The sequence below is a fragment of the Herpailurus yagouaroundi genome, unplaced genomic scaffold, assembly GCF_014898765.1.
Source record: "Herpailurus yagouaroundi ecotype Mexico unplaced genomic scaffold, PumYag 160, whole genome shotgun sequence".
Lineage (NCBI taxonomy): Eukaryota > Metazoa > Chordata > Mammalia > Carnivora > Felidae > Herpailurus > Herpailurus yagouaroundi.
The window spans coordinates 13962040-13989141 of NW_024412401.1; the positions used below are offsets into that span (position 1 = coordinate 13962040).

Sequence of the window (27102 nt, forward strand, 5' to 3'; positions counted from 1 at the left end):
GTTCTTTTATGATTTCATATTTCTTTACTTTTAAATTTATGATCTAAAGCACAGACTGGTAAATATTCAGTAAGGACAAAATTATAAATATTTCAGTGCTTTTTAAAAAAAAATTAATGTTTATTTATTTTTGACAGAGAGAGAGACAGAGCATGAGCAGGGGAGGGGCAGAGATAGAGGGAGACACAGAATCCGAAGCAGGCTCCAGGCGCTGAGCTGTCAGCACAGAGCCTGATGCGGGGCTCGAACTCACGGAACACGAGATCATGACCTGAGCCGAAGTTGGAGCCTCAACCGACTGAGCCATCCAAGCACCCCTTCAAATATTTCAGTGCTTTTATTAAGACTTGTACTTGCTATTTAGTGCAATAAGGCAACAAAATGTAATAGAAAATAGAAGAATTGGAGAAGAAGAAACAAAACTGTCATTTACAGATGATGTGATGGTCTACACAGAAAATTCAAGAGTCTTCTAAGTATCAGAACTAATATGAAAATGTAGCTCAGACTTTAGGGACTCACAACTTCTACTCCTGTCTCCTACAATACTAGCTGTGGAGCTCCGAGTGGCCATGTAAGGGCCCCTTATTGGAGACATCCCATGGAGAGGGCCCTTGACTACATGGAGAAGGAGAGGGGCCCAGCTGAGCACAGTCTGAGCATCTCTGTTAAAGCACCAGGCGTGTGAGTGACACCATCTTGGTTTCAGCCGCAAGCCCAGCCACCAGCTGAACCTCGCCGAGTGACCTCTGACATGTGGAGCAGAAAGATTGCCCAGGCGAGCTCCACCTGAATTCATGACCAACAAAATCATGAGATGTGATAAAATGGGTGTTCTTTCAAGCCACTACATTTTGGCATGTTTAATTATGCAGCAACGAATAGCAAAAAATAAAATTGGAATCTTAAATTCAAACACCACTCTCTGGCATACCTTTCTCTCCTGGTAGCTCTCTAATTCGGATACTCCCACCATCTTGTTTTCCACCTCATGAGAGTCTCTCATTTCCTGTCCTCTCTAGTCCATCCCCATCCAGCAGCCCCCTCCTCTCTTTACTGCTTCTATATTCCAGCTTAGATTCTGTGAAAAGTATTCTGATTAAGGATGCGAGCAAATAATCATTCCTTTAAATATGTTTAGACAGAAACCCAGACTCAGACTATGGCTAGCACACAAACTATCTTTACTCTTGTCTGCCTTCCCCCCGAAACCACCTACTGGGGGAGAAGGGAAGGATCCTTCACCAAAAAAGGGGACCTGATGGTTCTAGTTCTCTGTGTTCTAGGCTGGCTTGGGCTAATGACAGAGAAGGAAGAGAAGGGAGGATGAGCAAGCCTCAACAGTCTTAAGGGTCTCAAGAAAAGAGAAAAGGGTCTCATGGTTGGGGGGGGGGGGTGTCTCAACGGTTCTGTCTTCCAGTTACAGTGGAGGCTGTGGCAGCAGCAGGGAGGTGGTGTGGGCTTGTTCCCTGTGCTGTCCTAAAGAGTCTGCCTGCCCTCCAGGTGAAATTCTCTTACAGGCGGTCGGGCAAGCAGGATCATTTTGAGACTGACCAGGTACGGAAGGGCTGCACTGGCCAAGCACAGCAAGTGCCTCTGGGCATTCAGGACTCCCCAGGCAAAAGCATCGGCACCACCACCAGACAAACAACACAGCATATAACGATTTCCAACAACTGCATTACAACCAGGTTGCATTGGCCAGCGTTCTACAGAAGAAACACTTTAAGTACTTAGCGGAAATTAGCAGACTGGTTCTTATGCTTAGATCTACTTTTTTTATTCTTTTGGTGTTAAAATGTCCTTTATTCTATGAAATAAGGGTGATGATAGATGGTACCATCCATAAATCACCCCTAACCTGTGACAGGCCTGCTTTGGGCCCTGCTGAGGAGAGGAGATTAGTCCATTCTGGTGGGAGTGGGCTATCTCTGAAGGACACTGTGGGGGGAAAGGGACTCAGGTCTGGGAATCAGAAAGAGTAGTCTGGCTTCAGTTTGTGAAAAGTGGATGGCGAGAGAAGATCGTGGAGACAGAGAAAGCCCTACCCTCACTTTTGCAGAGTAATGGGCACGGGAAGGACAGCCTGAAGAAACACAAAGGCCAAAGAAAATGGAAACGCAGGAAGAGGAGCCTCTTTGGCTTTGAGGCTGATTTTCTTTCTTTCTTTTTTTTAAGTTTTTAATTTATTATTTAGTTTTGAGAAAGGCAGAGAGAGTGCAAGCAGGGGAGGGGCAGAGAGAGACAGAGACGCTCAAGCAGGCTCTGCACTGGAGCAGAGACGGATGTAGGGCTCAAACTCATGAAACTGTGAGATCCTGACCTGAACCAAAATCAAGAGTTGGATGCTTAACCAACCGAGCCACCTAGGTGCCCTGAGGCTCATTTTCTTTTCTTTTTTTTTTTTTTAATTTTTTTTCAATGTTTATTTATTTTTGGGACAGAGAGAGACAGAGCATGAACAGGGGAGGGGCAGAGAGAGAGGGAGACACAGAATCGGAACCGAGGCTCATTTTCTAAGAAGAGCTTGAGCACATCTTTTTTAAATTGGGGGAACGTACTTGCTATTTTGTTTTTCCCCATAATGTCATTAAAATAAGGAGTCTGCCCTTCAGAACAATCTTTCTAAGAATGGTAGAGAAAAGGGTATAATTTATTTTGTTTTCCTAAACAAAAGCTTTCTTCTGCTGTTAGCCAGACTAGTCTGTTTTGGCAAGCCTTCCACTGGTAATAGCTGCTTTCTCCATTCTATATTCATGTATCAGTTGTATTTGAACTCCAGTCATTAACAGGTGTCTTGTTTGTATCCTTAGAGTAGTAACCCCTCCCCCAAATCTGGCCCTAATGCACACCACATCTTAGTAGCTGGTTGACATGACTAGTATAAGAATAAATGCTAGGGGCGCCTGGGCAGCTCAGTCGGTTAAGCGTCCAACTTCAGCTCAGGTCATGATCTCACAGTCCGTGAGTTCAAGCCCAGCATCAAGCTCTGTGCTGACAGCTCAGAGCCTGGAGAGAGCTTCAGATTCTGTGTCTCCCTCTCTCTCTACCCCTCCCCTGCTCATGCTCTGTCTCTCTCACTCTCAAAAATGAATAAATGTTAAAAAATTTTTTTAAAGAATAAATGCTAAAGATTTGTACGTAAGTGGGAAAAAGTATTCTTCTCAAAGGGCTTCTAAACTTAGGGATAAGAAAAAACAAAGACAGTTGCACCTTGCCAAAGCAAGGGAGTTGAGGTTTTCATACTCTTGCCCCTACGAAATCCACATCATGACAGCATCTGTGAGAACCTACAAGTACAGGTAGTTTGCTTCCCTACTATGGCTGAGTATTTAGCCATAGTACATAGCCATCTACTGAATCAGATGTGTTCCCTATGTGTTTTCCAGTCTTGTGTGTTCCTATTGCCAAACTTGAAGAGAAAATATTTCCTTTCCTTTCCTTTCCTTGGTATCTACTAGTCTTTCCTGGAAGGCTACGTCTGGTGAGGAACAAAATTGTCTTGTGGGCCAATTGGAAGGTGTGAGCTCCTCTGAATCAAAGGGCTTTCCTGTACCCCCGACTGGTCTTGTCAAGCTGGTGGAGACCGACCTTCCCTAGTGAGTCCTTCTTCCCCAGGTGGGACCCTGGTTAACAACACCAGCATGGGGACAACAAACCCACGTGTTTCTCTCCATTGACCCATCAAGTTGAGGATCTTAACGTTCAGTGGCATTTTCAGCAGACTTGTACTTTCTACACTGTGAAAGAAGCATCCGTCTCACCTTGTGTAACTTCCTTGTCATGGCTTCCCAAGGTTCCTTTGGGCTTTTCAGAGGCCACTGATTTTGTGATCCTTGAGGTGAAAGAAGCTTTGTCACCAGGATAGCAAGTAAGCAATCTGAAAGGAAGAATAACTGGATACTTGGGTGGCTCAGTCAGTTGAGTGTCCAACTTTTGATTTCAGCTCAGGGTCATGGGATCGAGCCCCATGTTGGGCTCTGTGCTGAGTGTGGAGCCTGCTTAAGATTCTCTCTCTCTCTGCCCCTCTCCCACTTGCATGCATGCTCTCTCTCTAAAATAATAAACATTAAAAGAAAATAAAAACTTGTAAAAGGAGGAATAACTTTTTAATAAATAAATGTGTGTACCAAATAAAATAACATAGTGATTGTCAGCAGGAGCTCTGGAGACAGACTGCCTGAGTTCAAATCCCAGCTCCACCATTAACCAGCTGCATGACCTTGAATAAGAGAGTTACTCCTCAACCTCAGTTTCTTCATCTGTAAAATGGGAATAATAACAATGGTACCTACCTTACAGGATTAATTCAGATATTTCAACTAAAACTCTTGGCACGGTGCCCAGCACTGAATGAGAGCAAGGACCACCCCTGTGCGAGCTCATTATGCTCCCCTGCATGCAGCCGGCCCTCCGTCTCACATCTGCAACAGTTGTTGTCACCAATAGTTCCCTGGATGAATGGTTGTGAGAATGGGGTGGAGAATATACATCAAGTACCAAGCACTGTGAGTGGCACAAAGTAGATTTTCAGTAAATCAATTCCCAATCCTTCTTTCCCCAAAAATGCCTTCCTGATTCCCCTGAAAACACTCAGCACTTGCTCTGCTCCCAGTTCTTTCCAACGCAGCGCCTCGGGAATCTGGGAGCAGCAGAGGAGGTTCACATAAAAACCGTCTCATTTATTCTCCTTCTTCTTTGCCCAAGTGTTTTCCTTTTCACGTTTCTCCAGAAGTCTCCTTGCAGTCACTTAGAAGAGATAATGCACATTCCAATGAAATGTCATGAGCCCACAGCATCACAGTCTTTTTTCTGAATGCAAACAGGTGACATGGTGATTACTGGCTTATGGCTCTTAGGGCCTTTCTGGACATGCAATTTCTTACCTCTTTTACTTCAAACCCATTAAGTTATAGGGTTGTGCTAAGTTCACAGTCCAGATAATGCTCTGCCAGTTTGTAATAACAAAACTATACCTTATGTTATCTGCACCACCTCAGGAATCTCATCCTAAGGCTGGAAATGTGCTAAAAATTGTTCCTGGGAATGTGAAAAAAGGCTCACCTTTTGAATGGCTTTTCTTTAACTTCCATAGTTCAATAGTTACTGCATCTAATGATTTACTATTTAAAAACAAAACTCCAGGGGCACCTGGGTGGGTCAGTCCGCTGAGCCTCCGACTTCAGTTTGGGTCATGATCTCACATTTCGTAAGTTCGAGCCCCTCATTGGGCTCTGTGCTGACAGCTCAGAGCCTGGAGCCTGCTTCAGATTCTGTGTCTCCCCCCCTTCTCTGCCCTTTCCCTGCTCCTTCTCTCCCTCTCTTTCTCTCTCACTCTTGCTCTCAAAAATAAATAAAACATTAAAAAAATAAAAACAAAACCCAAAAAACTCCTTCCTTGCCTGCTCCTCTCTTGACAAATGCTGCCTCCCTCTATGTTTTGTAGTGGAATCATTTCGTGGCCAATATCCATGAAGCCCTAGGAATGGGCTTCATTTCATCACAGCGTCTTTATTTCATCCAGCCTTGAAACATAGGCTGGGATTATGTCCTGACATATTTAAGATCTCTTGGTGGAACCAGGAACTAGAGAACACATTAAGGTCTGCATAACTCTTGGTGACCTCAAAGGAAGCTGCACATGGAATGAATGCTGCTTTTCAAATGTAATGTGATTCCTGTTCGTTTCTAAATCAGCCCACAGAATATAGGCATTAATCAATCTCACAGCCTTATAGTGCTCTCGCCTCTTGGTTGCATATTTCTAATTGTTGACATAACCACATATTTTACATTATGGCACAGAATTAATGCCAGTTAATGTCTTTAGCAGAGAAGGAAAATCATCAAAAATTAATGGCGATGGTTCTGCAAACTTTTTAAATTTGTTTATTTTTTAATTTGATTTTAAATGTCTTAATTAAAGATTTTTTTAAAATTCTGCAAACTTATTTTTATTTTTTAAATTTTATAATGTTTTTATTTATTTTTGAGACAGACAGAGACAGAGCATGAGCGGGGGAGGGGCAGAGAGAGAGGGAGACACAGAATTTGAAGCAGGCTCCAGGCTCTGAGCTGTCAGCATAGAGCCTGACACGGGGCTTGAACCACGAACTGTGAGATCATGACCTGAGCCGAAGACAGACGCTTAACTGACTGAGCCACCCAGGCACCCCAAGTTCTGTAAACTTCTTATGGTCAAAGCTAAGATCTCCAGCTTTGGGTGTTTATAAATTCTTTTTTAAAATTATTTTATTTTATTTTATTTTTGAGAGATAGAGTAAGACAGAGTGTGAGTGGAAGAGGGGCAGAGAGAGAGGGAGACACAGAATCCAAAGCAGGCTCCAGGTTCTGAGCTGTCAGCACAGAGCCTGACACAGGGCTGGAACCCACAACTGTATGAGATCATGACCTGATTCAAAGTTAGATGCTTAACCAACTGAGCCACCCAGGCGTCCCTGGGTGTTTCTAAATTCTTAAAAGTCTGCTTGTTTTCCTCTAAGAATGAATGAAATGCATGTTTTTTGTTTTTTGTTTTTTTTTTTTTTTTCATTTCACAGCAAGTAGCAAGACCTAGAAATTTCTCAGGTACTTTTTAATCCGTCACAGGAACACTCTGCTCCCACTTTGAGTGATTCCTCCTGGACTTCTGGATTGTTTTCCTGTCCTCGGCCACCCAGAGACCCCATCCTGGCCTCTGGTCTTACCCTCGCAACACTCAGCACTTTGTGGACTAGCCATTCTGACCTTCTTGGTGTCCCCCTGTTAGATCCGTTGTCCTGCCTCATCCCTAACTCAGGATCCACTCTGTATCTGTGAATGCTGCACATCTTGTGAAAGGAAATACTTTATGATCTCAGTTGGATGGTCACAGAGGCACTAAGGCAATCACACTGACAAATGACCAGGAAAGAAAGTGAAAGCTAAATTGCTCCACCACATGGAGCCTGTGTCCACAGAGAAGAAGACAATCTGAAGAAGAGCTCAGTGTCCAGTGGGTGAAGGTGTCTCCTGTGGTTAAGGGTGCGGGCTCTGAAGCACACCTGAGGGGCATTCATCCTAGCTCCATCACATTGCTTGTAACCTTGGGCAAATTACTTAGGTGACCTTGACTACAGAGATAAACGTAGACAGCCAACCTCACAGGGTTGTCACGGGCATTAAATGAGGTTATCCATGCAAAATGCTCGTGTGTTTTTAGTCTATAGTATGCCCACTTCCGGTGTATCATCAAATTAATATTATTATATATTTTTTTATTTATGTTTGATGGAATACTTTAATTAGAAACTATCTGCCATGTAAATCCATTCATTCATTCATTCATTCATTTGATCGTTCATTCATTCATGAACCAAAGGCTTATTCAGCATCTAATGTGTGTCAGACACTCTTCTAGGTGCTAGGGAAATATCAATAAACAAAACAGAGATCCTTGATGTTGTGAAATTTATATTCCAGTGGGGTGGGGGATGGACTAATAAATGGACTAATTTATTAATGGACTAATAAATATTATGTAATATTTATATAATGTAAATGCTATAGGAGAAGGAAAATTTGAGCAGAGAAAGGGCCTCATGAGTCCTGGAGAATAGGTGTGATCAGCAGAGGCCTCAATGAGAAGGTGATGCTCAGCAAAAACTTGAAGGAGGAGAAGGATTTGACCATAAGGCTTTGTCGGGGAAGAGCATCCAGGCAGGGAACAGCCAGGACACGTGTCGCGAGTGTGAGTGTGCCCAGCATGTGTGAGGCCAGCAAGGAGGCCCGGGGTGCTGGCATGGAGGGAGAAAGGGGGAGCCAAAGATTTTGAGCTGAGGGCACAGGGGAGCATTGCAGGGTTTTGAGCAGAGAAGGGGCAATATTCTCATCCACAGACAGGGCAGGGGTAGGCAGCATACTTCCTCAAGTCACAGTTTATGAATTTTCTAAATACTGCTGCCTCTTGTGGCTATCAGTCGGCATGCAGTTTGTAGCAACATCAAACACATCATTGTAGAGACATATGCACAGTAGTGGAGCACAGTTATTTGTAACACTTTTTCTAAGTGAATAAACGCAGGATTGTTGATACCTTTTCCCCTCTATGTTCTACATATTTCTTGAAAATGCTTAGACTCTTACCCTTTGCTGATCTGATAATATATGAGGTCATGTCTCAATTGTATGATATGATTTCCTCTGGAGCAGATATTCCCCTTAATCTAGTGTGCACTAATAGTTACAAACTCAATCAAAGTTTATTTAGTTTGAACTGCATTTCCTCATTTAGTTTTTAATTTATCAAGTACTGGCAATTTGTGCTTGGTTTCTGTGTTCATGAAAACTCAGATGATGAAAGCTGCAATAAAAACAATGAGAAGTTTCTGTTAACACATGGAGTTCTGATGAAATCTACCTCACAATGAAAGAGAAAAATGGGATAAAATATAGAGTTGTGGTAAATGACACTACCATTGTTTTCAAGGACACTTCTTTATCATTATGGTCAAAGTAGCAATGAAGTTTGCTTGGGAGCACAGTTGAAGTTTAAGAATGTACAATCATTGAAAGGTTGGATAGATTCAGTGATTGGCTTACTGTCCACGGAAGTATCAATTTTTGCTGTTGGTGGGTGGAGGGACTGAAGGCATCTCATCTGAATGTATTATGTTCTAGAAGAGTTTTCCATTCATTATCATCAATACAATGTAGGTTACAAGAAAGAACATAATGATACAGCAGATAGTGTGTGTAGGGATCAACTTGAAGATTAGAATTGTGGTTTCCTCAGTGGCCTCTCCAGACATGGTGGAGCAGGAGGTATGACCTGAAATGTCTTCAGGGGAACGGCAGGAAAAATGAGCAAGGGAAGCCTACCAGAGGAAGAGGACGATGGTAACTGATAGCCAGCCACGTGTCTGGGACGCCACTGTGAGTGGGGAGGACATGCGTGAATCAAAGAGAACATACCCCATCACAATGGGTGAGCCACTTCCCAGCCAGTCCTGCCACACAAAAACAAAAGTCTGGTGTTTCCAGATCTGATTTTGTAAGAGGAGACAGGCATTCTGATTTTTAGGTGTCAAATTTCTCACCTTTAAACTGTTGGCAGCTAGTTAGAAAAAGGAAAACAGGGGCACCTGGGTGGCTCAGTTGGTTAAGCATCTGACTTTGGCTCAGGTCATGATCTCGCAGTTCATGAGTTCGAGCCCTGCATTGGGCTCTGGCCTGACAGCTCGGAGCCTGGAGCCTGCTTTAGATTCTGTGTCTCTCCCTCTCTCTCTGCCCCTTCTCCACTTGTATGTGCGCACGCACTCTCTTTCTCTCTCTCAAAAATAAATAAGCATTAAAAAAAGAAAGAAAAACAAAACTGTGTTAGTCTAACAAAACATGCCTGCAGACTAAATTCAGTCTACAGTCTGCCTCTCTGTCACATCTTGGTGTACAAACAGTGGAAGTGAAGTAGAGGAACCCTTGGTATTTGTGCTGGGGTACCAGAAGTCTCATTCCTCACTAGAAATTACCCCATCACAAATAGCTTTTGTCATACATAGTATTTGATTGTTGCTATTAGCTACGGTGGCTATTACACAAGGCATTTACAATTATTCTAAAGTGGCTGTAAATGTACTAATACTATAAAAATACACAGAAGTTACGTATTTGTTTTCCAAATATGTTAATATTTTTATATTATATTACTTTGCAAAAACAATTGTAAGTTAAATAGGAACAAATCCATGAGCAATTGCAGTTCTAAAATCCGAGACAAAGAACAGTTGAATATAATATTCAAGGTCACACAAGGAAGGCAGTGGCAAACCTGAGGTTAAAACTCAGGTTTATTTACTCTGATTGATGAGCTATTTCTATAGTCAAGGTTTATTATATTTATATGCCATATTGTCATCAAATTTAATATTGAATTCTACCACAAGAAAAAAGATGCACGACATTAATCTAAACCATATGCATGACATACCCTCCTGGGAAAGTCTGAAGAGTATAAAAGAACTTCTGCTAAAATACAAATACATGTATGTGTGTTCTAAAATAAACACACTTTGAATTACTTTTTGTAGAGTTAAGGTTCCATTTCATTTACCTGTTCCAGGATCGCTGCAAAATGAAAAACATTTTTGGTTAAAGAAATTAATTAAGCACACACAAAAAAGACAGACTAGATGATGGTTACATGTCTTTTATTTGTGACATTTGAATTCTTAAGCTCACATGAACTGATTCCATAAATACCCTTTCATTTCCTCTTGCTTTCCTAATTGATATAATTGTGTTAGTTTGTTCTTAGAGTCAAACCCTTAATTTAATCTCAAATGGAACTAAAATATAGTAAACATTTTTTTTCTGACACAATTAGAAAAGATACTGGGAAACCTTGACATTAGAACACTAAAAGCTAGTAAAATAGCTTAACTTTCAGATTAGAAATGGACTCTTCCCTCTAAAAGTTATAAAAATCCTTAGTTAGTCATCAGAAACTTCTCACCCAGAATTAATAACTGCCCAGAGGGAAATAACCTGTTACAAGTTTTTGTTGTTGTTGAAATATTTTTTTAAAGCGGGTTTTCTATTTCCAAAACACTTTGTTTGGCTAATTCTAGGAGAGAATCACTGATTTTATCATGGACCAAAATGCTCCAAGCACAAACAACACCTGGTGTATCCAGGTGTCATGACTGACTCCTTTTCATGATTTTGCCTTTGTACATATTCCTTGAAGATATGGCTGTTCTTGTCCCATGATATTTCTTTCACTCACAGTGTGATACCCTTGGGATACGGGAGTGATGGAAGGTCAGAGACCACAGGGAATGATGTGCTTCCATCAACGACCAGATGATGACTTGGCCTAATTCACCACAAAAATACAAGAGGACCTCCATCCAAGTCTCAGTGCTTTGCCAATTAAAGAAGCGGTTAAAACAAAACTGTCATCTGCTGAGGAATATCAAAGGTAGAAAGGAAGGAAACTCAGGAAGATAAACCAAAATGGTTGACTATAATGGAGATATGCTCACAAATAGATTAACAAGCAAGTCAGGACTTATCAAAGAGACAATAGAGTTTGGAGAAAGCATGTGGCAATTTCTTACACGTTCACTGCTGGCTATATCCATAATGCACAGCGACATGGAAAGCTTGGGGAAGGGTTCAAGTTGAGGTGCAGAAATGTTAGCAACTGGGCACCAGGGTTTCTGTGAGAATTCTGCCCCTGAGAGAGCTGAAGGGAAAGGAAGCTGAAGGCCATTGGTAACAGTCTTCAAATACTTCGTGGATATGCAAATAAGGCTCTCATTGCTTATGCTTCTTCTTATCCTAATCTTTGTGTTTTCCTTAATGTGAGACACCAGGAAAGGTGTGCTGAAACCCAAAGATAATAGTTTGGTTCAGGTCAGATGGAAGGATTTCAGGTGTTGTGAAGTGTTCAGTGGGGACACACCAAAGGATGTTGTAGAACGTCTATGCTTGAAGGTCTTCGAGAGGAGAATGGGGTTTTCACCGGGAAGGTTACTGATAGCATTTGGGAGGGTAGAAGGGATGGATGAAGAAATCTCTTGAAGTTGCTTCCACTGATCCTAGCCCTCAGAAATGAGAAAACACTCCAAGAGAGAGTTAACAACCTAAGAAGCAGGATATGACTCTAGATGAGTATTTCTTCACGTATTTTTTTTTCATTATCATCCTCTTAAGGAGCCTTTTAAGACAGTTGATTCTTAATCATGCCCATGAAAGTTTAATACCACATATACACTTTATATCTGTTTATGTACTATGGCCCTTTGAAGGGCCACAACCCACTGTAATATCTAAGATTTCTCCCCCACCCCTAAAACACTCCTCACAATTTTTGCACCCTTGAGAGAAATCACCTTTAATGAGAACACACACTCTCTAAAATAAACCATGGGTCTGAATGGGAAGTCATTGAGGATGGGAGCAAAAAAAAAAAAAAAAAAAAAAAAAAGTTATATATTTCAACTCTGGCTACAGGGACCATACAGATTCTCATTAGCCAGCACACCAATCTAGTGTCCTTATTACTTCCCCTTTCCTCTGTTAAGGGGGAAGTTATGAATCCTTCGTCATTGCTGTATCATTGAACTACAAGGGTTATAATCTTTTGGAGATCGTGGACCTCTTTGAGAAAATTAAGAAAGGAAGGCACATTTGCCCAGTCTCAAACTATAAAATGGGTGCGTGTTGAATTTCAGAGCTTCTTAATGGATTAAGTACCTTTATAATGAATGGATCAGGCAGACAACACCTGAACCCACTGGTCAAGTTTAATATCATGAAGAGACAACTGGTCATATGCTTCCTGATAAATGCAACAGGAACAAAACATCACTTGTGTAATGTTCTTGCTAAAATAAAAAATGTTTAACTGAGTCTAATAAGAGGAAATAATCAGAAAAAAAATTCCAGATTGTGGAACATTCTACAAAAAAATGTCAGTGTCATGACACACACACACCACAACCACCACCACCATACCACACACACACACACACACACACACACACACACACACACGTAAGACAAGAACTCTAACCCACTAACGAAAGAGAACGACAACAAATGCCACATGTGATTTGTAAGTGGATCCTGGATAAATAAACAAAAGAAGCTATAAACATTTTGGGGACAAATGATAAAGCATTTAAAGTTTTATGATGTCTGCACCATATTTTGAAATGGTTCGGCAATCAGAATGTGTATTTACAGAGAAAGAAAGAAAATGTATGGAAAGTGTCAACAATTAAAGAATGTTAACAACTGATGCACATACATGAAGGGGGGGTGTGGATATTCACTGTAATCTTGACTCTTTGAAATTTCCACTTTAAAATTTCTCAAAATAAAAAAAGGTAGTGGATACATGTATCCAACTAAAAAAAAATGGTGTGAAATGAAAGAGAGCCCATCAAGTTAGGAGGCAGAAGCAGAATGTGAGGCTCAGATCCCCTGGTTGCAATAAGATGTACTTAGGATGTAGTCAGGTCAAAGAGATAAAAACTGCTTGTGATAATTTTCTTTAGAATTGGCCAAAGTTCTGCAGGAGTACGGAATACTCAGTAATTAAAAAATAGGAGTGGTTTGCCAGAACTTATCCTAGAGGAGTTGATTAATGCAATTAGAAACATAACCAGGAGGAAATTGTGCCAAGAAGTTTAAAAAATACTTTTTAAAAATGGAATGGAAATTTCATACGCACACACAGTTAATAGGAAGTAGCCTTAAAAAGAATTAATAATAAATGTCTTCAGAGTCCAGTATCCTGTTTGATTAGGTGTTGCTGAAATGCAGGAACATAGTCAACTTCTTAATGCAAAAATCCTGTGGTTTTCCATGATGGCAGACCTTCGGGGTTCCTCCTAGGGCGTGGGCTTCACTGTCATTTCTCTTGTCTCTCTGCCAGAACATTCCCATGAAGTACTTTACAGTGTATTGCATAGGTTGGGAATGGGGGTTCTTATTTCTCTGCTCTCTGGATCCTTAGGACAGTCATATTCTTTCAGCCAAAAATGATGCCCAGAAGAATCTTTGCCGATCTTGTCCTCTCAGAATTACTTAGGAAGCCAAAATAGGGGGAGGGGATCTGTTTGTTGTTGACCAGAGCACAACAATATGGAAAGAGGTAGCAGCATTTGGATTCCATGAGATAACTCTGACAAGATCGGAAGCAAAGGTCAGTTTGCTGGGTGAGGGCAGAATGCCACAGGGTCCAGACAGTCAGCCCTTTCTCTGGACAAAGAAAGATTTCATGCTCTCTAGGCTCCTGTGGCAGCCACAAACGGCTTTAACACATTACATCCAATGAAACGAAATCAGAGTTTTTTAGTTATTCTTTAATTGGTGTTACATTAAAATATACTAATACATTCTTATCTACTTCCCTCCACCAACTGCTATTTTGTTAGATTCCAATGATCGCCGGATTATTATCACCCTCCAATTACAGGCTCTCAGGACTACCACCAGTTTCATGAATGAAGCAGAGAAGGCAACATTTCTTCAGCTAAGACTCACTTGGGTTTCAAAAGGCAGGACGTAGCACAGAATGTGTTATTCTGTTTACTGGCATAGGAAAACTGGGAAGGAATGGAAGAAGGAAGTTAGCTCCAGTTACACTGTTGCCTTGGCAACTGTGGCACAATCATAGGGGCAGAAATTAATTCTTGCCATAATATAATACGGCCGAGGAGGGGGACTGCAGGGGAAGAGAAAGAAAACACGGGCTGGATGTAGGAGCCCAGAGGGCCAGCTGGGAAGGCGACAAACCAATGAGCTGGGTGTTTGAGCTATGTGTACCAAATAGCCAATGGCACTTGTTTTATTTTGTTTGGTTTTTTTCCACCGAAACTTCAGTATGATGTAGAGACAGCCAGAACTCCCTACCCTTTGCTCAAAAACAAACACTGCACGAATCTGGCTCAGAGCTTTTGCTGATCAATCTTGGTCATTTATAACTTCCTTTTATTCCTCTCTTCTTGGAAACAGGAAAAAAAATTTTTTTGAATAGAAGAGACAAGGAATGGTGTGGCTATAAAAAAAACACATTCTATGCAGAGTTAACTGGTAACCCGTCAGCTTTATCCTAACAGCCAGACTCTTCCCCATAGTTAAGGTTTGTCTGGGGTCATGGCTGGTCCCTGATAAAACTGCCGAGTAGGGAATTCTCGCTGAGGCTGAAGGGTGGGGGTCTCAGACGTCTTCAAGGCTCCATGGTCCTGCATGAAGTTAAACCACAGAATCAGATCAGGGTGGAAGCTTTCAAAGACCTGAAAGGAAGACTTGTTATAGACAAACTTGCTGCTCATCCAGAGTTCCAAAATTCACCCAGGGTTTAGAAGACACGGTACAGAAAAGTCGGCCAGTTGACAAGACAGGAGTGGGGAAGTACAAGTAAGTGTCTCAGTCTCAAAACCTGAATTCCAGTAAAGCTTAGGCGGCAGGTCACAGGCAGACTGCGACGCGCACGTAAGTGCAGAGGCTTCCTCGGGGCACTTGAGAGCCAGAAGGGAGAGGGGGCAGTCCTTCCTGCACACTGTGGTCAGACAGGTCCACAGGTCGTGGCTAGCAGCACTCAGAGGGTTAAGAGCACACGGGGTGAGTGGGGAACGTCTCTCAGGAATCACTGCTCCTCTCCACCTTGCCTGCTCCTGGAAGCAGGTGCCTGTTTGGCCAGGGGAGGTCTCCCTCCTGCTGGTGCAGGGCTCCAGGAGGGAAGAGCTTTCCTCAGTCTTCCAAAGCGGAGATGGGGCGTTAGTGACACATCCTGCTCGTCATCTCTTTCTGGAAAGCAGGGAGAGAAGGATGGTTAGGAGTGACTAGAAGCAGTGACATGTTGAAGGATTCTAAAAAGAAAGCCCTCACAATCTCTGGAGTCTTTAAACAAGAAATTGCAAACATGGCCCATGGACAAGGCTCAGCATGTGAATGTGTTCCATTTGGTCTGCAGGTTTGGGTTTTGTTTTTTGTCTTTGTTTTTTTAATTTTTTTAATGTTTATTTATTTTTGAGAGAAAGATGGAATGCAAGTGGGTTAGGGGCAGAGAGAGAGGGAGACACAGAATCCGAAGCAGGCTCCAGGCTCTGAGCTGTCAGCACAGAGCCTGACGCGGGGCCCAAAGTCATGAGCTGTGAGATCATGACCTGAGCTCAACCGAGTGACCCATCCAGGCGCCGCTGTCCTTGTTTTAATCAAAGTACATATATATATATATATATATATATATATATATATATATATATTGGCTAACTTGCCAAAACTCTAGGTAGCTCACTTTTTTTTTAAAACTGCAATATCTGGAGCCACTGGACAGTTGAGGTTGAAGAAGGGCTGTCCTCCTCAGATGGAGAATATGGTCTCCAGTTGGCCCCAGTCCCCACCACTCCCAGTTGTCTCCCCAGGGGGAGCCAAGTATCATTCCTGATTGATTTGATCGTTGGATTTAGGCTGCTACTTTTCTAATAGGAGAGAACAATTTCTTTTTACCTAAGTTTCAGTCAAAGATGGAAAAATGAAGGATAGCATAAGAGGGAATAAGTGAAGGAAGAATAGTGGGAGGAAGGATTTTTTTTTAATGGGCATGAAGAATATACCAATGTGTCTGACATGCAACCACCTGGCCTTTCACTCATCTCCATCACCTGCTGGTTCTTGTGAGCATTTGCACATCCCTAATGTGCCATCTGCTCTCTGTCTCCGGGCCGCTGCATCTCGCCTCTGCATCAGGGAGACCCTTGCCTGTGCCCTGCTCCTACCACAGCCTGCCCTCTTTACCTCGCTAACGGCCACTCATTTTCCCAACTCAGGCATGATGAGTTTCAAGATGCCTGGGAGACCTTCTGAGACTTCTGCCCCAGCCTCTGTGGCGTTAACCACTCCTTCACCTGTGCCAGCCTGGAGTCTTGCATGCAATGAGCTGTTTTGCACATCAGTGTGTATACATGTGCTATGGGCATTCTGTGGGCCCTACTCCACTGTGAGCCACTGTGTGTCAAGAAAGAAACATTCACGGCATCACCAACGTCTAGTCATCTTGTATCCGCTGCCCTAACACAGTGCCTGGCACAGGGCAGTCACTTCGCTTTCATCTCCAAGAATGGCCTGGACAGGCTGGTAATGAACCTTACGCCCTGCAGCATTTGGGAGGACACATTTTACACCACTTTATGTAAATGAATGAGCTGCTTTCAAGTTTCACCTATTGCACAGCTGATGCCAGCTGCTACCTCTCTCACGTGCTGACCCCAGATCACCCCAGCTTATAAAACAGAAAACATCTGAGTAAAAGGAGTTTGGGACCAGGAGTGCCCAGGGGCTTAGAGATTCTATTAGAAAACCATGCCAATGTGTTGGTTAAAGAAATGACAGGATATACATGGCATATTCTAGGTACTTTTGCATCCTTGTAATATTATTAAAGACAAGCAATCACATACAGATACATGTATTAAAACACTAAATGACCAATTCCTTATGCTCATGACTTGTGTTATGTACCACGTGCCTGGGAGATGAGGTTGTTGTTCGCAAGGAGCTATGATCTTTCAGAGAGAAAGAAATATAGACCACAAGCTAAAATACAATGACATGAATGCAAATATTTAGAGGAGGAAAGGCCATGAGGCAAGGTGGAACCAAATTCCACCCACATTAGAGCTCACTTCTGTCCTTACTATCTACCTGTGTGATCTCCCTGAGTCTTTAGGTCTTAGCAGAAATACCTTTTCTTTAGGGACACCCTCCCTAAGCTCTGAGATAGGGCATTTCCCCTTTCTCTGACTTTCATGGCACCCTTCTTCACAATTGGAATAGTCTATCATTTGTTTCCCTCCTGCCTCTTGGATTCATCCCCTGTCAGATCCTGGAAGATCCACAAAGGAAGGGGCTGCTCTATTCCCTGTGGTGGCAACTGATACTCAATACGTATTTGTTTAATGAAGCAATGGATGGGCCCTCAGTCTCCTCAGCTATAAAATGGAACAGTGATACCTACCTGACAAGGTGACTGGGAAGGGTAAAAGTATTAAGATATGACCAGACTCAATATACATTAATCCCCTTCTCTTCAGAAATACACACATAGCAACAATCACTTCCTGTCAGGGCAAGAAGAGGCTTGAAGAAACTTCTCTGATAATATACCCATTTAGGTGGGCCCTCAAATTTATTTATTTATTTTAATGTTTATTTATTTTTGAGAGACAGAGTGTGAGTGGGGGAGGGGCAGAGGGAGAGGGAGACACAGAATCTGAAGCAGGCTCCAGGCTCCGAGCTGTCAGCACAGAGCCCGATGCAGGGCTCGAACCCACAAACTGCGAGATCATGACCTGAGCCAAAGTCAGACACTTGACCGACTGACCCACCCAGGTGCAGTGGGTGGACCTCACAATTTAAAGGAGTCTGATGAGTGAGGCAGGGAGAAGGGGCTGGAGATCTGAAGAGGGGTGGGAAGAGTGGCCGAGGTGATGACCTCTATGGTCTGGTGGTACCGTGGCTGGAGCAGAGGGGCCAGGCCAGGATGGGACAGTGGGGTGGGGACACAGAAAAATGCACAACTGCTCAAATAAGGACTCATGTCCTTGGTGTGAGGAATGGTAATAAATGACAACAATCTTAAAATGAATTTGCTGCTCCTTTGTTAAGCCTCTAAAAGTTCTTGGACTTTTGGTTAACTTCTGATGACAAAGATGGAAAAAATAAGGTGGGAATGCACAGTGTGCACCTGTGTGAGTATTTGAGCTAGCAAGAGAGACAGGTGGCGGGGGAGAGATCATGGGATGAACACAATTTGGCCTTATAACTAATTCTGCAGTTATCTGCAGTGGGTTAATACTTTTGGAAAGAAAGGAACTAGCATTTGTTAAGCACCTATGAGGTGCCAGATGCTTGGTGGGGATGGAGGAGGTGTTATGTCATTGCATCTGTAAAACTTTAAGAGAAGGAACTCTGGCCCGTTTGACAGATGAGGAATCCAGTCCTCCAAGCAGAAGTGATTCACTCAAGCCGAACAAGTAAGCGCAGAGCCTTCCATCAAACAAAGGTCAGCAATCCCCTCGTCCCACTGACCCTGCAGTCATTACATCTCGTAACTCTTACACTAACCCTGTGAAATAAGATTTGCCATGCTCATTGACACAGGCTCAGAGACAGACAGTAACTTCTCAAAGTCACACAGAAAGTGGCAGGGGTAGGACTTAAACTCAGGTCTGAGTGGAAAGGCCAGCTCTCTGCACTACACCATGTGATTTGTGGTTTAAAGCATCTGAGAATTCCTTATGAAGATGCATTCAGATGATACTGACATATACTAATTGATAGATATTAATTGCAAATGGTTGCAGTCATTCTTGGATTTTCAAAATGTCAAAGATATTTTTTTCATTACCTGGACTGATGCCAATTACAGGCGCACTGGCTAAATAATAAAAAACAATTATGCCACTAAAATTCCATACACACTAGAAATATGGAAGAATTATACACACACACACACACACACACACACACACACACACACACACACGGGAACACTTTGATAGAGGATATGGGACTTATCTAAAGCCATTAGTCTGTGAAAAGCCAGGACTTTCCTTACTGAAAATGCTTTCTTGACCCCAAAATGAAGGAGAAAAACTGTTTATGGGGATGTCTCCTAACATTTTTATAGGGAAAGAATGGTTGAAATAACAGACCAGGAATTTCCAGATCCGTCCCTGAGAAAGAACATCTATCTCAGTTAGATCCACCCTTCAAAGCTGTATTCTAGCACTTCCCCACTGGGTGGAGCAAATGAGCTGGTTAAGAAACAACTGGTTCTTGCTGGAAACCCCCCCTAACCAAAAACCAGCCAAATATTGGGTTCCATAGCTTTCGTCACCATCAAAGCCCTCCTGAAGTCATCTAGCAGAACCAAACACATTCCCTGCTATCACAGAGAGTGGCCTAAACAACATTTGCCCAGACTGTTCTTTAGGAATGAATTTGCCATTGTAGGAGTCATCTGTATGCAATGTGTATTAAGGCAGACCACTAAAGAACTCCAAAAGGTACTTTAAAAGCTTCTGCAGAGGTGATGAGAATTTCCTGAGAAATTTTCATGAAGACTGTACTTGACTTGTATAGGAAGATGTTTTTAAGCACCTGGATTTTTAAAAATCCATCCTTGAGGAAAGAGTAAAGCTGGGTTTTGGTTGTGCTCACTCAGTATTATTTGCTTTAATGTAAGGCAGTACTTGATTTTGTAAAGTCCCTGGTTCCCCACTGTCAACAGAACAAATTCCATACTCTATGGCTTGGCAAACAAATCTGTTTATAACAGACTCACCCCCTCTGTTCACCTCCTGTTGAACCCCCCACCCAGTCACACACCACACCCACCAGGCAACCCAAACTCCTCCCATTTCCAACAGGGCACCATCTATCAAGGTTTCTAGTAGTTTTTCTAGCTCTTTCTTCCATCTGAGAAATACCTTCTGCTCTTCTGTGCCTGGCAAACACTGACATCCTTCAAGATTCAACTGTTAGCTCCCAGAAAGCATTCCTTAGTTTCTTCTGTTTCTTTGGTTCCCCATCACTTTGCACACACCTGTCACTTTCTACCAGCATTGGAACTCATCATTTCATTTTTTGCCAGAGTCTGAAAAGACCCTTAAAACTTTGTTATATATTAATGTATGATGAGAAATATTTTGATATATGGTTTGATATAATTATTTTGGGGAAAAGTATAAACAAAATAGGAGTCCTACATGATGAGTAAGCTTATTTCTGGGTGAAGGAAATGATGCATGTTTTCTATTTCTGATATTTGCCCTTTGCATATCTTCTGGATTTTTAGATATTTTTAATACACATGTAATTTTTTTCTAAGAAAATAAGCTCCAATAATTTAAAACAACAACAAAAATAGAAGTGGACCAAACCTCCAAATTGAAATCATATTTGCTTTTAGAAATAAAGTTAAAATGACTTTTGGCTAGTTTTTGTGTGGAATGGGGGTGGTGGATGAAATCAGCATATCTTCTGCATAAGAAATTCAAGCTCTTCTGTTCTAAACACTTTTAAACTGAAATAGAGATCTTTCCTGGCCATTGGAACAAGTGTTTGATAGCTGTAGAACAAACTTGCATGAACTCTAGAAGTCAAAACTTACTCTTATCTCCCAGAGTAGCCATTTTTAGAACGGGCAGTGGAGGGCAGAGAGTACATGGTTGCAAAGAGAAGTGAAATAAGTTAATTGAGGCCACACAAATAATTGCTGACCCAGCTGTGACTACCAGAGCCCAACTGACTCTTTGCTTACCGTACTTACCATCACACATTTTAGCGATTTTTCACATAAAGGGAAAATATTCACATCTACTGGGTGTCAGTCATGTTCACATAGTGATTTTACTAAGTTAGCATTAGAAAACCTAAAACAAGCTCTAAGGGATGCCTGAGTGAATCAGTCGGTTAAGTATCTAACTTGATTTCGGCTCAGGCCATGGTCTCAAGGTTTGTGATATGGAGCCCGGAATATGGTTCTATACTGATAGCACTGCAGAGTCTGCTTGAGGTTCTCTCTCCTTTTCTCTTTGCCCCTCTCCGGCTAGCACTCTCTTTCTCACTGTTTCCCTCTCAAAATAAGTAAACACTAAAAAACAAAACAAAACAAACAAAAAACACACCACCAACAAGCTCTACAAAATGGTGGCATGATCACAGAATCACAGCCTAGTGTTAAAGCCAGGAGGACTCTTGGGTATTGTCTCAGACCTTCACTTCAGAGACTGAAAACCCAGATGGTGGGAGAGTGGAGACTTGCCTGAGGTGGCGCAGATAATTAGCAGCAGGGTTAGCACCCCTGGCTGCGGGCTCTGGGTGCTTGGTGTTTATCTGAGAGAAGGAATCTGTGTAAACGAGGATGTCTTAGAGTTAGCTCAGTGCACTTCAGGTAAAGTCCCTCCCACGTTATTGGCTTCCCCTAACCTACACTCTAACAGCTGTCCCTGGTTTTCACGCTAGTAAGTCCCAACCCTCGTGTTCAATGCTCTTTTTCATCTGGACTCCCAACCTCTCTGCCACCCTGCCACTCCTCAGCTCTCCTTCTCTCCTTTTGAACTCACAGCAACTCTTCCTGAATCTAGGCTTTCCCTTGTTCCTCTTCTTCCACAACACCCTTCTCCCAACTCCAACATCCTTCAAGGCTCTTGATCAGGGTGGCCTCTTCAGGGACACCTTCTCTCGCCTCCTCCCTCACCCTGTCCCCAAGAAGTGTTCGGTGCTCCTCTTCTGGTTTCCCTTAGTGCCCACAGCACCCTTCACATTGTTCTGTGATAGTTTATTACTTTCCTGGTTCCTGCACGGGGTTGCCACTGAGGAGATGAACCATATCTTGCTTGTGTCTGTTTGGACTCTGGTGCCCAAGGCCTGACACATATCAGGTGCTGAAAAAATATGTATTAATTAGACTAAAATCCAATGAAGAAAAACAATGATTATGTCTACAGGCCTGTAAAGCGAGTGGTGGTGGGAAATATGTGTTGAGAACCTACTTTGGCAGAGACATTTATATTTATTTTATGGACTTATTTTCAAAACTGTAGAGTACACATCGCTTTCTAACATACAGATGAGGAGACAGAGGCTCAGAGAATGGAGGTAACTTGCTCAAGTTCACAGAGCAAGCGAGGGGAAGAATAAGGATTTGCACCCGGGTTTGGTGTGACTCAAGAACAAAAATAAGCCAACAAACACCAAACATACTGTCTCCATTACTGCGCTGCCATGAGAAATAAAAGAAAAGCAGTGGGGCTTTTGGTTTTTCTAGTGTTTTCTAGTATATTCGGATACGAGGGCAAAACAACAGCATTCTGAAGTCTACTGTTTTCACTTCACCAACTCTGCTAATTCTGAGAAATAAGAGGAGAAGGAGAAAGAAATATTGGAAATGAAGACGTGTCCGAGGAAGAAGGGGAGCACAGAGAGATAAAAGGAAGGTGGGTGCAGAAGGCTGGAAGCACGCTAAGGAGAGAACGCAGGGCTGAAAACTGTGAAAATGACCTTTATGTAAATAAACGGCCCCTCCCCCCCATCAGCCACAATTAAAAACCCAGTGGCTTAAAATGGGGTAGTTTGAATAGACAACCTACTGTTAGATTTGGCCCTAAGAGGGCAGTAAATTGCTTCTCAGTCAACAGAGTGTGTGTGCACACAAGCCCTCACCTTCTCCAGGAGTGGAGCGTCATCTGACACATTTAAAAGACAGTATGTTAAGGTGATGGTTGCTGAAAAACACCAAAGAAAAACGGTGAGTCCACCAGGAAAAGCAATCAGGTGTGGTGATCTTTTTATAAATTGCCCCCTTGCCCACCGACCTGCAGCACGGCCTCAGCCCCCCGCAGTGACGCACCCTCCCCTCACAGGCTCCCCCAAGAGCAGAGCCAGCCCCGCCTCTCATCAGCCCCCAGGCTCCCCTCAGAGAGACTTGGGAACGTGGGTTTGAACTGCAGCCTGAAGTACAGGGGCAGCATTTCTGGCTCCAGGGTGAGGGTGTGGCTGACACCAGAGCCCTCTTACGGGGAGAAATTTCATTGCCAGCAGCGAGTTGGGCCTTTTAGGGGTGGTGGCCAGGTTAGAGAGAAAGCTTTCAGCGGTGCCTTTCATCCTACAAATTCCATTTTTCAGACATTTGAAAACCTCCAAGTTGTATCCACATTATCCATTTGTTTCTTTTGTTATTGGCTATTTTTCCCCCTAAAAGTGGGTGCTTTGAAAATGTTAACCGTCTTGAAAATTCTTTCTGTCATGGGTCTTGCCCCCTTCCTTCCTCCATTCCAAACGAATATACTGCTGGTGTCCATGCCAAGATTTCACCAGAACCACTGCAGTCCACCTGCCTCTCCAGGGTCCTTGGCTCCTGCCAACACCCATTTCTCTCAGGTCATGTTGCTACACTAGAGGTCAAGCAGATTATTTATTTCTTTATCTCGAGATCTGACCCACTGGTAGCAAAAGCAAGTTCCAGGGGCGAGGAGAGTGAGAACCAAAGTCAGCTAAACTGTGTGGGTCAGGCTGAGGTCAAGGGACAAGGACTCAGTGAAGTTTCTTGGGCACCAGGACACTATGAGTAAGAATTCCAGGAATGGGCAGGTGTGGCCCTAGGGGCTGTGGATTCAGAAGAGGAAAGTGGTATGTATGGTGATAAGGCATTACATGGTAAGAATCAACATCAGCTGTTGTCTCCTAATCATCCAGTTTGAAGGACTCAGAATTTCCTGCGAACCCATGCTGCCTCATGATTCCAGAGAAGCAGGCGCTCTAATCCCTGCTGGTATCATCAACGGGGCTGGCTGGAAAGGTGCCCTTGAAAATCCACAGGGGCATAAAACTTGCTTCCACTCATCTCCATCTCCTACCTGATAAATCCAGATATCTCAGGATCTTCCCCGTTCTTCTCTCCAGCCTTGCCCACACCTTGCTTCTGTCTGCTTCTGTATCTTTGTGTGCTTTCTTCTTCTACCTGGAGAGCCCATTCCCTTCTCCTGCCCAGAACACTCCTGTTCACCCTTTTGTGCTCTGCTTACAGGTCTGTGAGGGTTACAAGCTGCCTCCATGGGACACAGAGCATTCAGAGAAAGGGACCAGGACTCAGGGAAAGGAAAGAGAGAAGGAGGGTCCCAGTGTCCCTAAAGCTGGTTGCTAAGAATGTAGCCTGGCAGCTAGCTCTCCCTCAGACAGGGGTGCAGAACAATTCTGCTCTGGAGGGCAGTGTCTCTCTTCCAGGGGGAGCCCAGGAAAACCAGGAGGCTGCCTGCTGCAGGGAAATCCCCAGAACAAGAAAAGACGGAAAGAAAAACAAACAAGCAAATACAAAATGCCCCATCTACTTTCCAGCCCAGTCCCTGTGGGAAAGCTGGAGAGCTGACAGTGGAAACAACAGGGTTAGTGGGCGGGGGGCAAGGGGCGGTGGGGGGGGGGCAGCTTCCACCTGCCCTCAGGCCCCAGAGAAGCTGCTATGTCTCAGGACCACAGCCCTTGAGCCCACCTTGCAGAATCTCTGTGGCACCCTCCCCCTGACCTCTCCTGCTCCAGGGACTTGTTTCATCCTCAGGGCTTTTGAAGCCAGGAGGATGCAGTTTCTCTCCAGGGTCCTGTAGGCAGGGAGCTTCTGTTCAGGAGGGCAACCTGACCAGGGAATAGACAGCAGGTGCTTTGTGCAAGGATCAGGCATTGGGCTTAAATGTTTTCTTAAAACTATCTTTTTGGGCGCCTGGGTGGCGCAGTCGGTTGAGCGTCCGACTTCAGCCAGGTCACGATCTCGCGGTCCGTGAGTTCGAGCCCCGCGTCAGGCTCTGGGCTGATGGCTCAGAGCCTGGAGCCTGTTTCCAATTCTGTGTCTCCCTCTCTCTCTGCCCCTCCCCCGTTCATGCTCTGTCTCTCTCTGTCCCAAAAATAAATAAACGTTGAAAAAAATAAAAAAAAAAACACTATCTTTTTTACATAGTTGTGTCTCTTTAACGGGACCTGAGAGAAAGCATTCCAGTGGGAGACTGACACCAGACACCTAAAATTATTTTTGGAACAAGGCTTTATACATTATAACTAACTTGATGAATGAATGAGTGAATGAATGAATGAAGTGTCAGGTCACAAAAGATGGAGTGGACAAGTTGGGGCAATGGTGTTAAGAACCTTTGTGAATCAATAAAAGTCTATTGTGTTCCTAACAGAATAGAACCTATCACTTCCTGCACTGTTTCTAAACCAGATGCTGTGCTCAATGCTGGGCATTCGTTATTTCATTCAGTCCTTACAGCCGTCTTCTATAGGGGGTGGTGTTATCCTCATTTTACAGATGAGGGAACTGAGGTTAAGAACCTTGTTCAAAGTAACACAGCTATTAGTGAGGGTAGACAATGTGGGAACTTGAAAACCTGTCTTTCCAACCAGTCCACCATGTCCCAAGGCCTTGTGCTGAATAGATCTTCCTTCAGCTGCATTTATCTGAGTCAGCGGGCACACACAGCCAGCACTGGCCTTGGGAACAGGGACGTGGCCGGTGGAATCATTCATGGGAAGCCCACGGTCAGCATCCCAAAGTCTGAATTCCTGTAAGGCAGGCAGGGCAGCCAGACTACAGAATTAAGAATTCTCCCGGTTCAAAGTATACATGGGATCCAACCAGCACACAGGAATTAAGACCGTTCTTTCTGTTTTCTTTTAGGAATGTGGGTGGCAAATAAGCCAAAAGAAATAAAAATAGAAACATGGCAGGCCAGACCTCCCTAAACAGGAAAGAACAATATTTATTTGATTAATTCTGTTCCTAAACAGCAGCCCACATTACTGACACGGAGGGCGTTCCCCAACGGAGGGGTGTGTGTGTGTGAATGTGTGTGCATATGTGTACGCCCCCAAGTACATGTATACATATGTATGGATAGATAAACACACAGACCTGCCACCCACAGAGAATATTTATTCATATGATACAAGAATCAAATTGCTCTTCTTTTCCCCAATCCTGCAAGCATTAAAAATAAGTCACTTTATGTAAACATATTCAGTCTCTTGATTTACACTGGTTCTCATAAAGGCAGAGCTGCACATTTTTGAAAACTCTCTCACTTAACCACAGGAGATGGGTTATGGACACGCTCCAGATGGAGACAGGCTACCTTACCAGGCATCATGAAAGCAAGAGTGTGATTCACAACGTTCCATCACCGCATTTCTCAAGACCTTCTCTCGAAGCTCTGCAGGGCCCGTTCTGACACTCCAGGCATTATAACGTTCCGACTTACTCTGCAATGGAGCTACCCTGTCCTCCCATGCCATCCTTCCCGCTGGTGCACTATTAGCTCCTGACCATTAAAGTGCATGCACCCAACCGGATTCCTGCTCAAAGTGGTGCGACCTATAACCCAATGAGGCACAGTCTTGGCCTCTCTGGCTGGCAGCCGCCCCTCCCTCCTCCTTCCCATCTCTGCCTGCCTCCCTCCTCCACAGCCTGGAGCCTTGAGCTCCACACAGCTATAAAGTGTCTGACTCCCTCCCTCCCATACCCTGCATGTGTCAGCACAGCCGGACTGCTTTCTGGCACATGCTCCTCAGACCCCTCGTGTGGGGACGAGCAAAGGGTGGCTGAGTGCACTCACTCCCCTAGAGGGAGGTGGCAGGTTTCAAAGTGGCCCAGTGGCCACCGATCAGGTTGCTGCTCTTTGAAGGCTGGATGTGGGAGGGCAGGGTAAGGAATTCTCTGGCTTCTGTCACTTGGCCTTTCCATGAGGGGGTGGGGGAGGGGAGGCACTGGCTGGTGAAGCAGTTCTCAGTCTAGGCCAGGCAGCTGCAGGCACAGACTTTCTTATTCCTAGAGAAGCTTAATGGACCCAACTCTTAATGACATTCAAGAAACGCTGAAGAAACACGACTTGTCATTTTGGGTGTGCCCTCAACTTTCAGGGCATGGGTCCCCGGAGGAAGAATTTACCTCCCCCAGGAAAACAAAGAGTTCATAGAAGTTGTTCAGCCGAGCTGACTGCACCACAGGACAGAGCCTGCCATCACTTAATAAGACCTCTATTGTGTGTCTGATGAAAACAC

General features: G+C 43.6%; 1 protein-coding gene across 8 annotated transcripts in view; it reads right to left on the bottom strand.

Moving 5' to 3' along the window:
- MOB3B (MOB kinase activator 3B) overlaps positions 1-27102 on the bottom strand; it is a 221331-nt gene that overhangs the window by 7028 nt on the left and 187201 nt on the right. For 6 of the 8 annotated variants that reach the window (XM_040481425.1, XM_040481423.1, XM_040481424.1 and 3 more), the window contains one exon: positions 10168-15300. The exons of 1 other annotated variant lie outside the window; for it this stretch is intronic. In XM_040481425.1, the coding sequence (XP_040337359.1) occupies positions 15271-15300 (30 nt within the window). In that variant the 3' untranslated portion in view covers positions 10168-15270. Of the gene's footprint in view, positions 1-10167; positions 15301-22754; positions 22785-27102 lie in introns of those variants that run through there. One more of the 8 variants, XM_040481426.1, reaches the window with a different exon arrangement.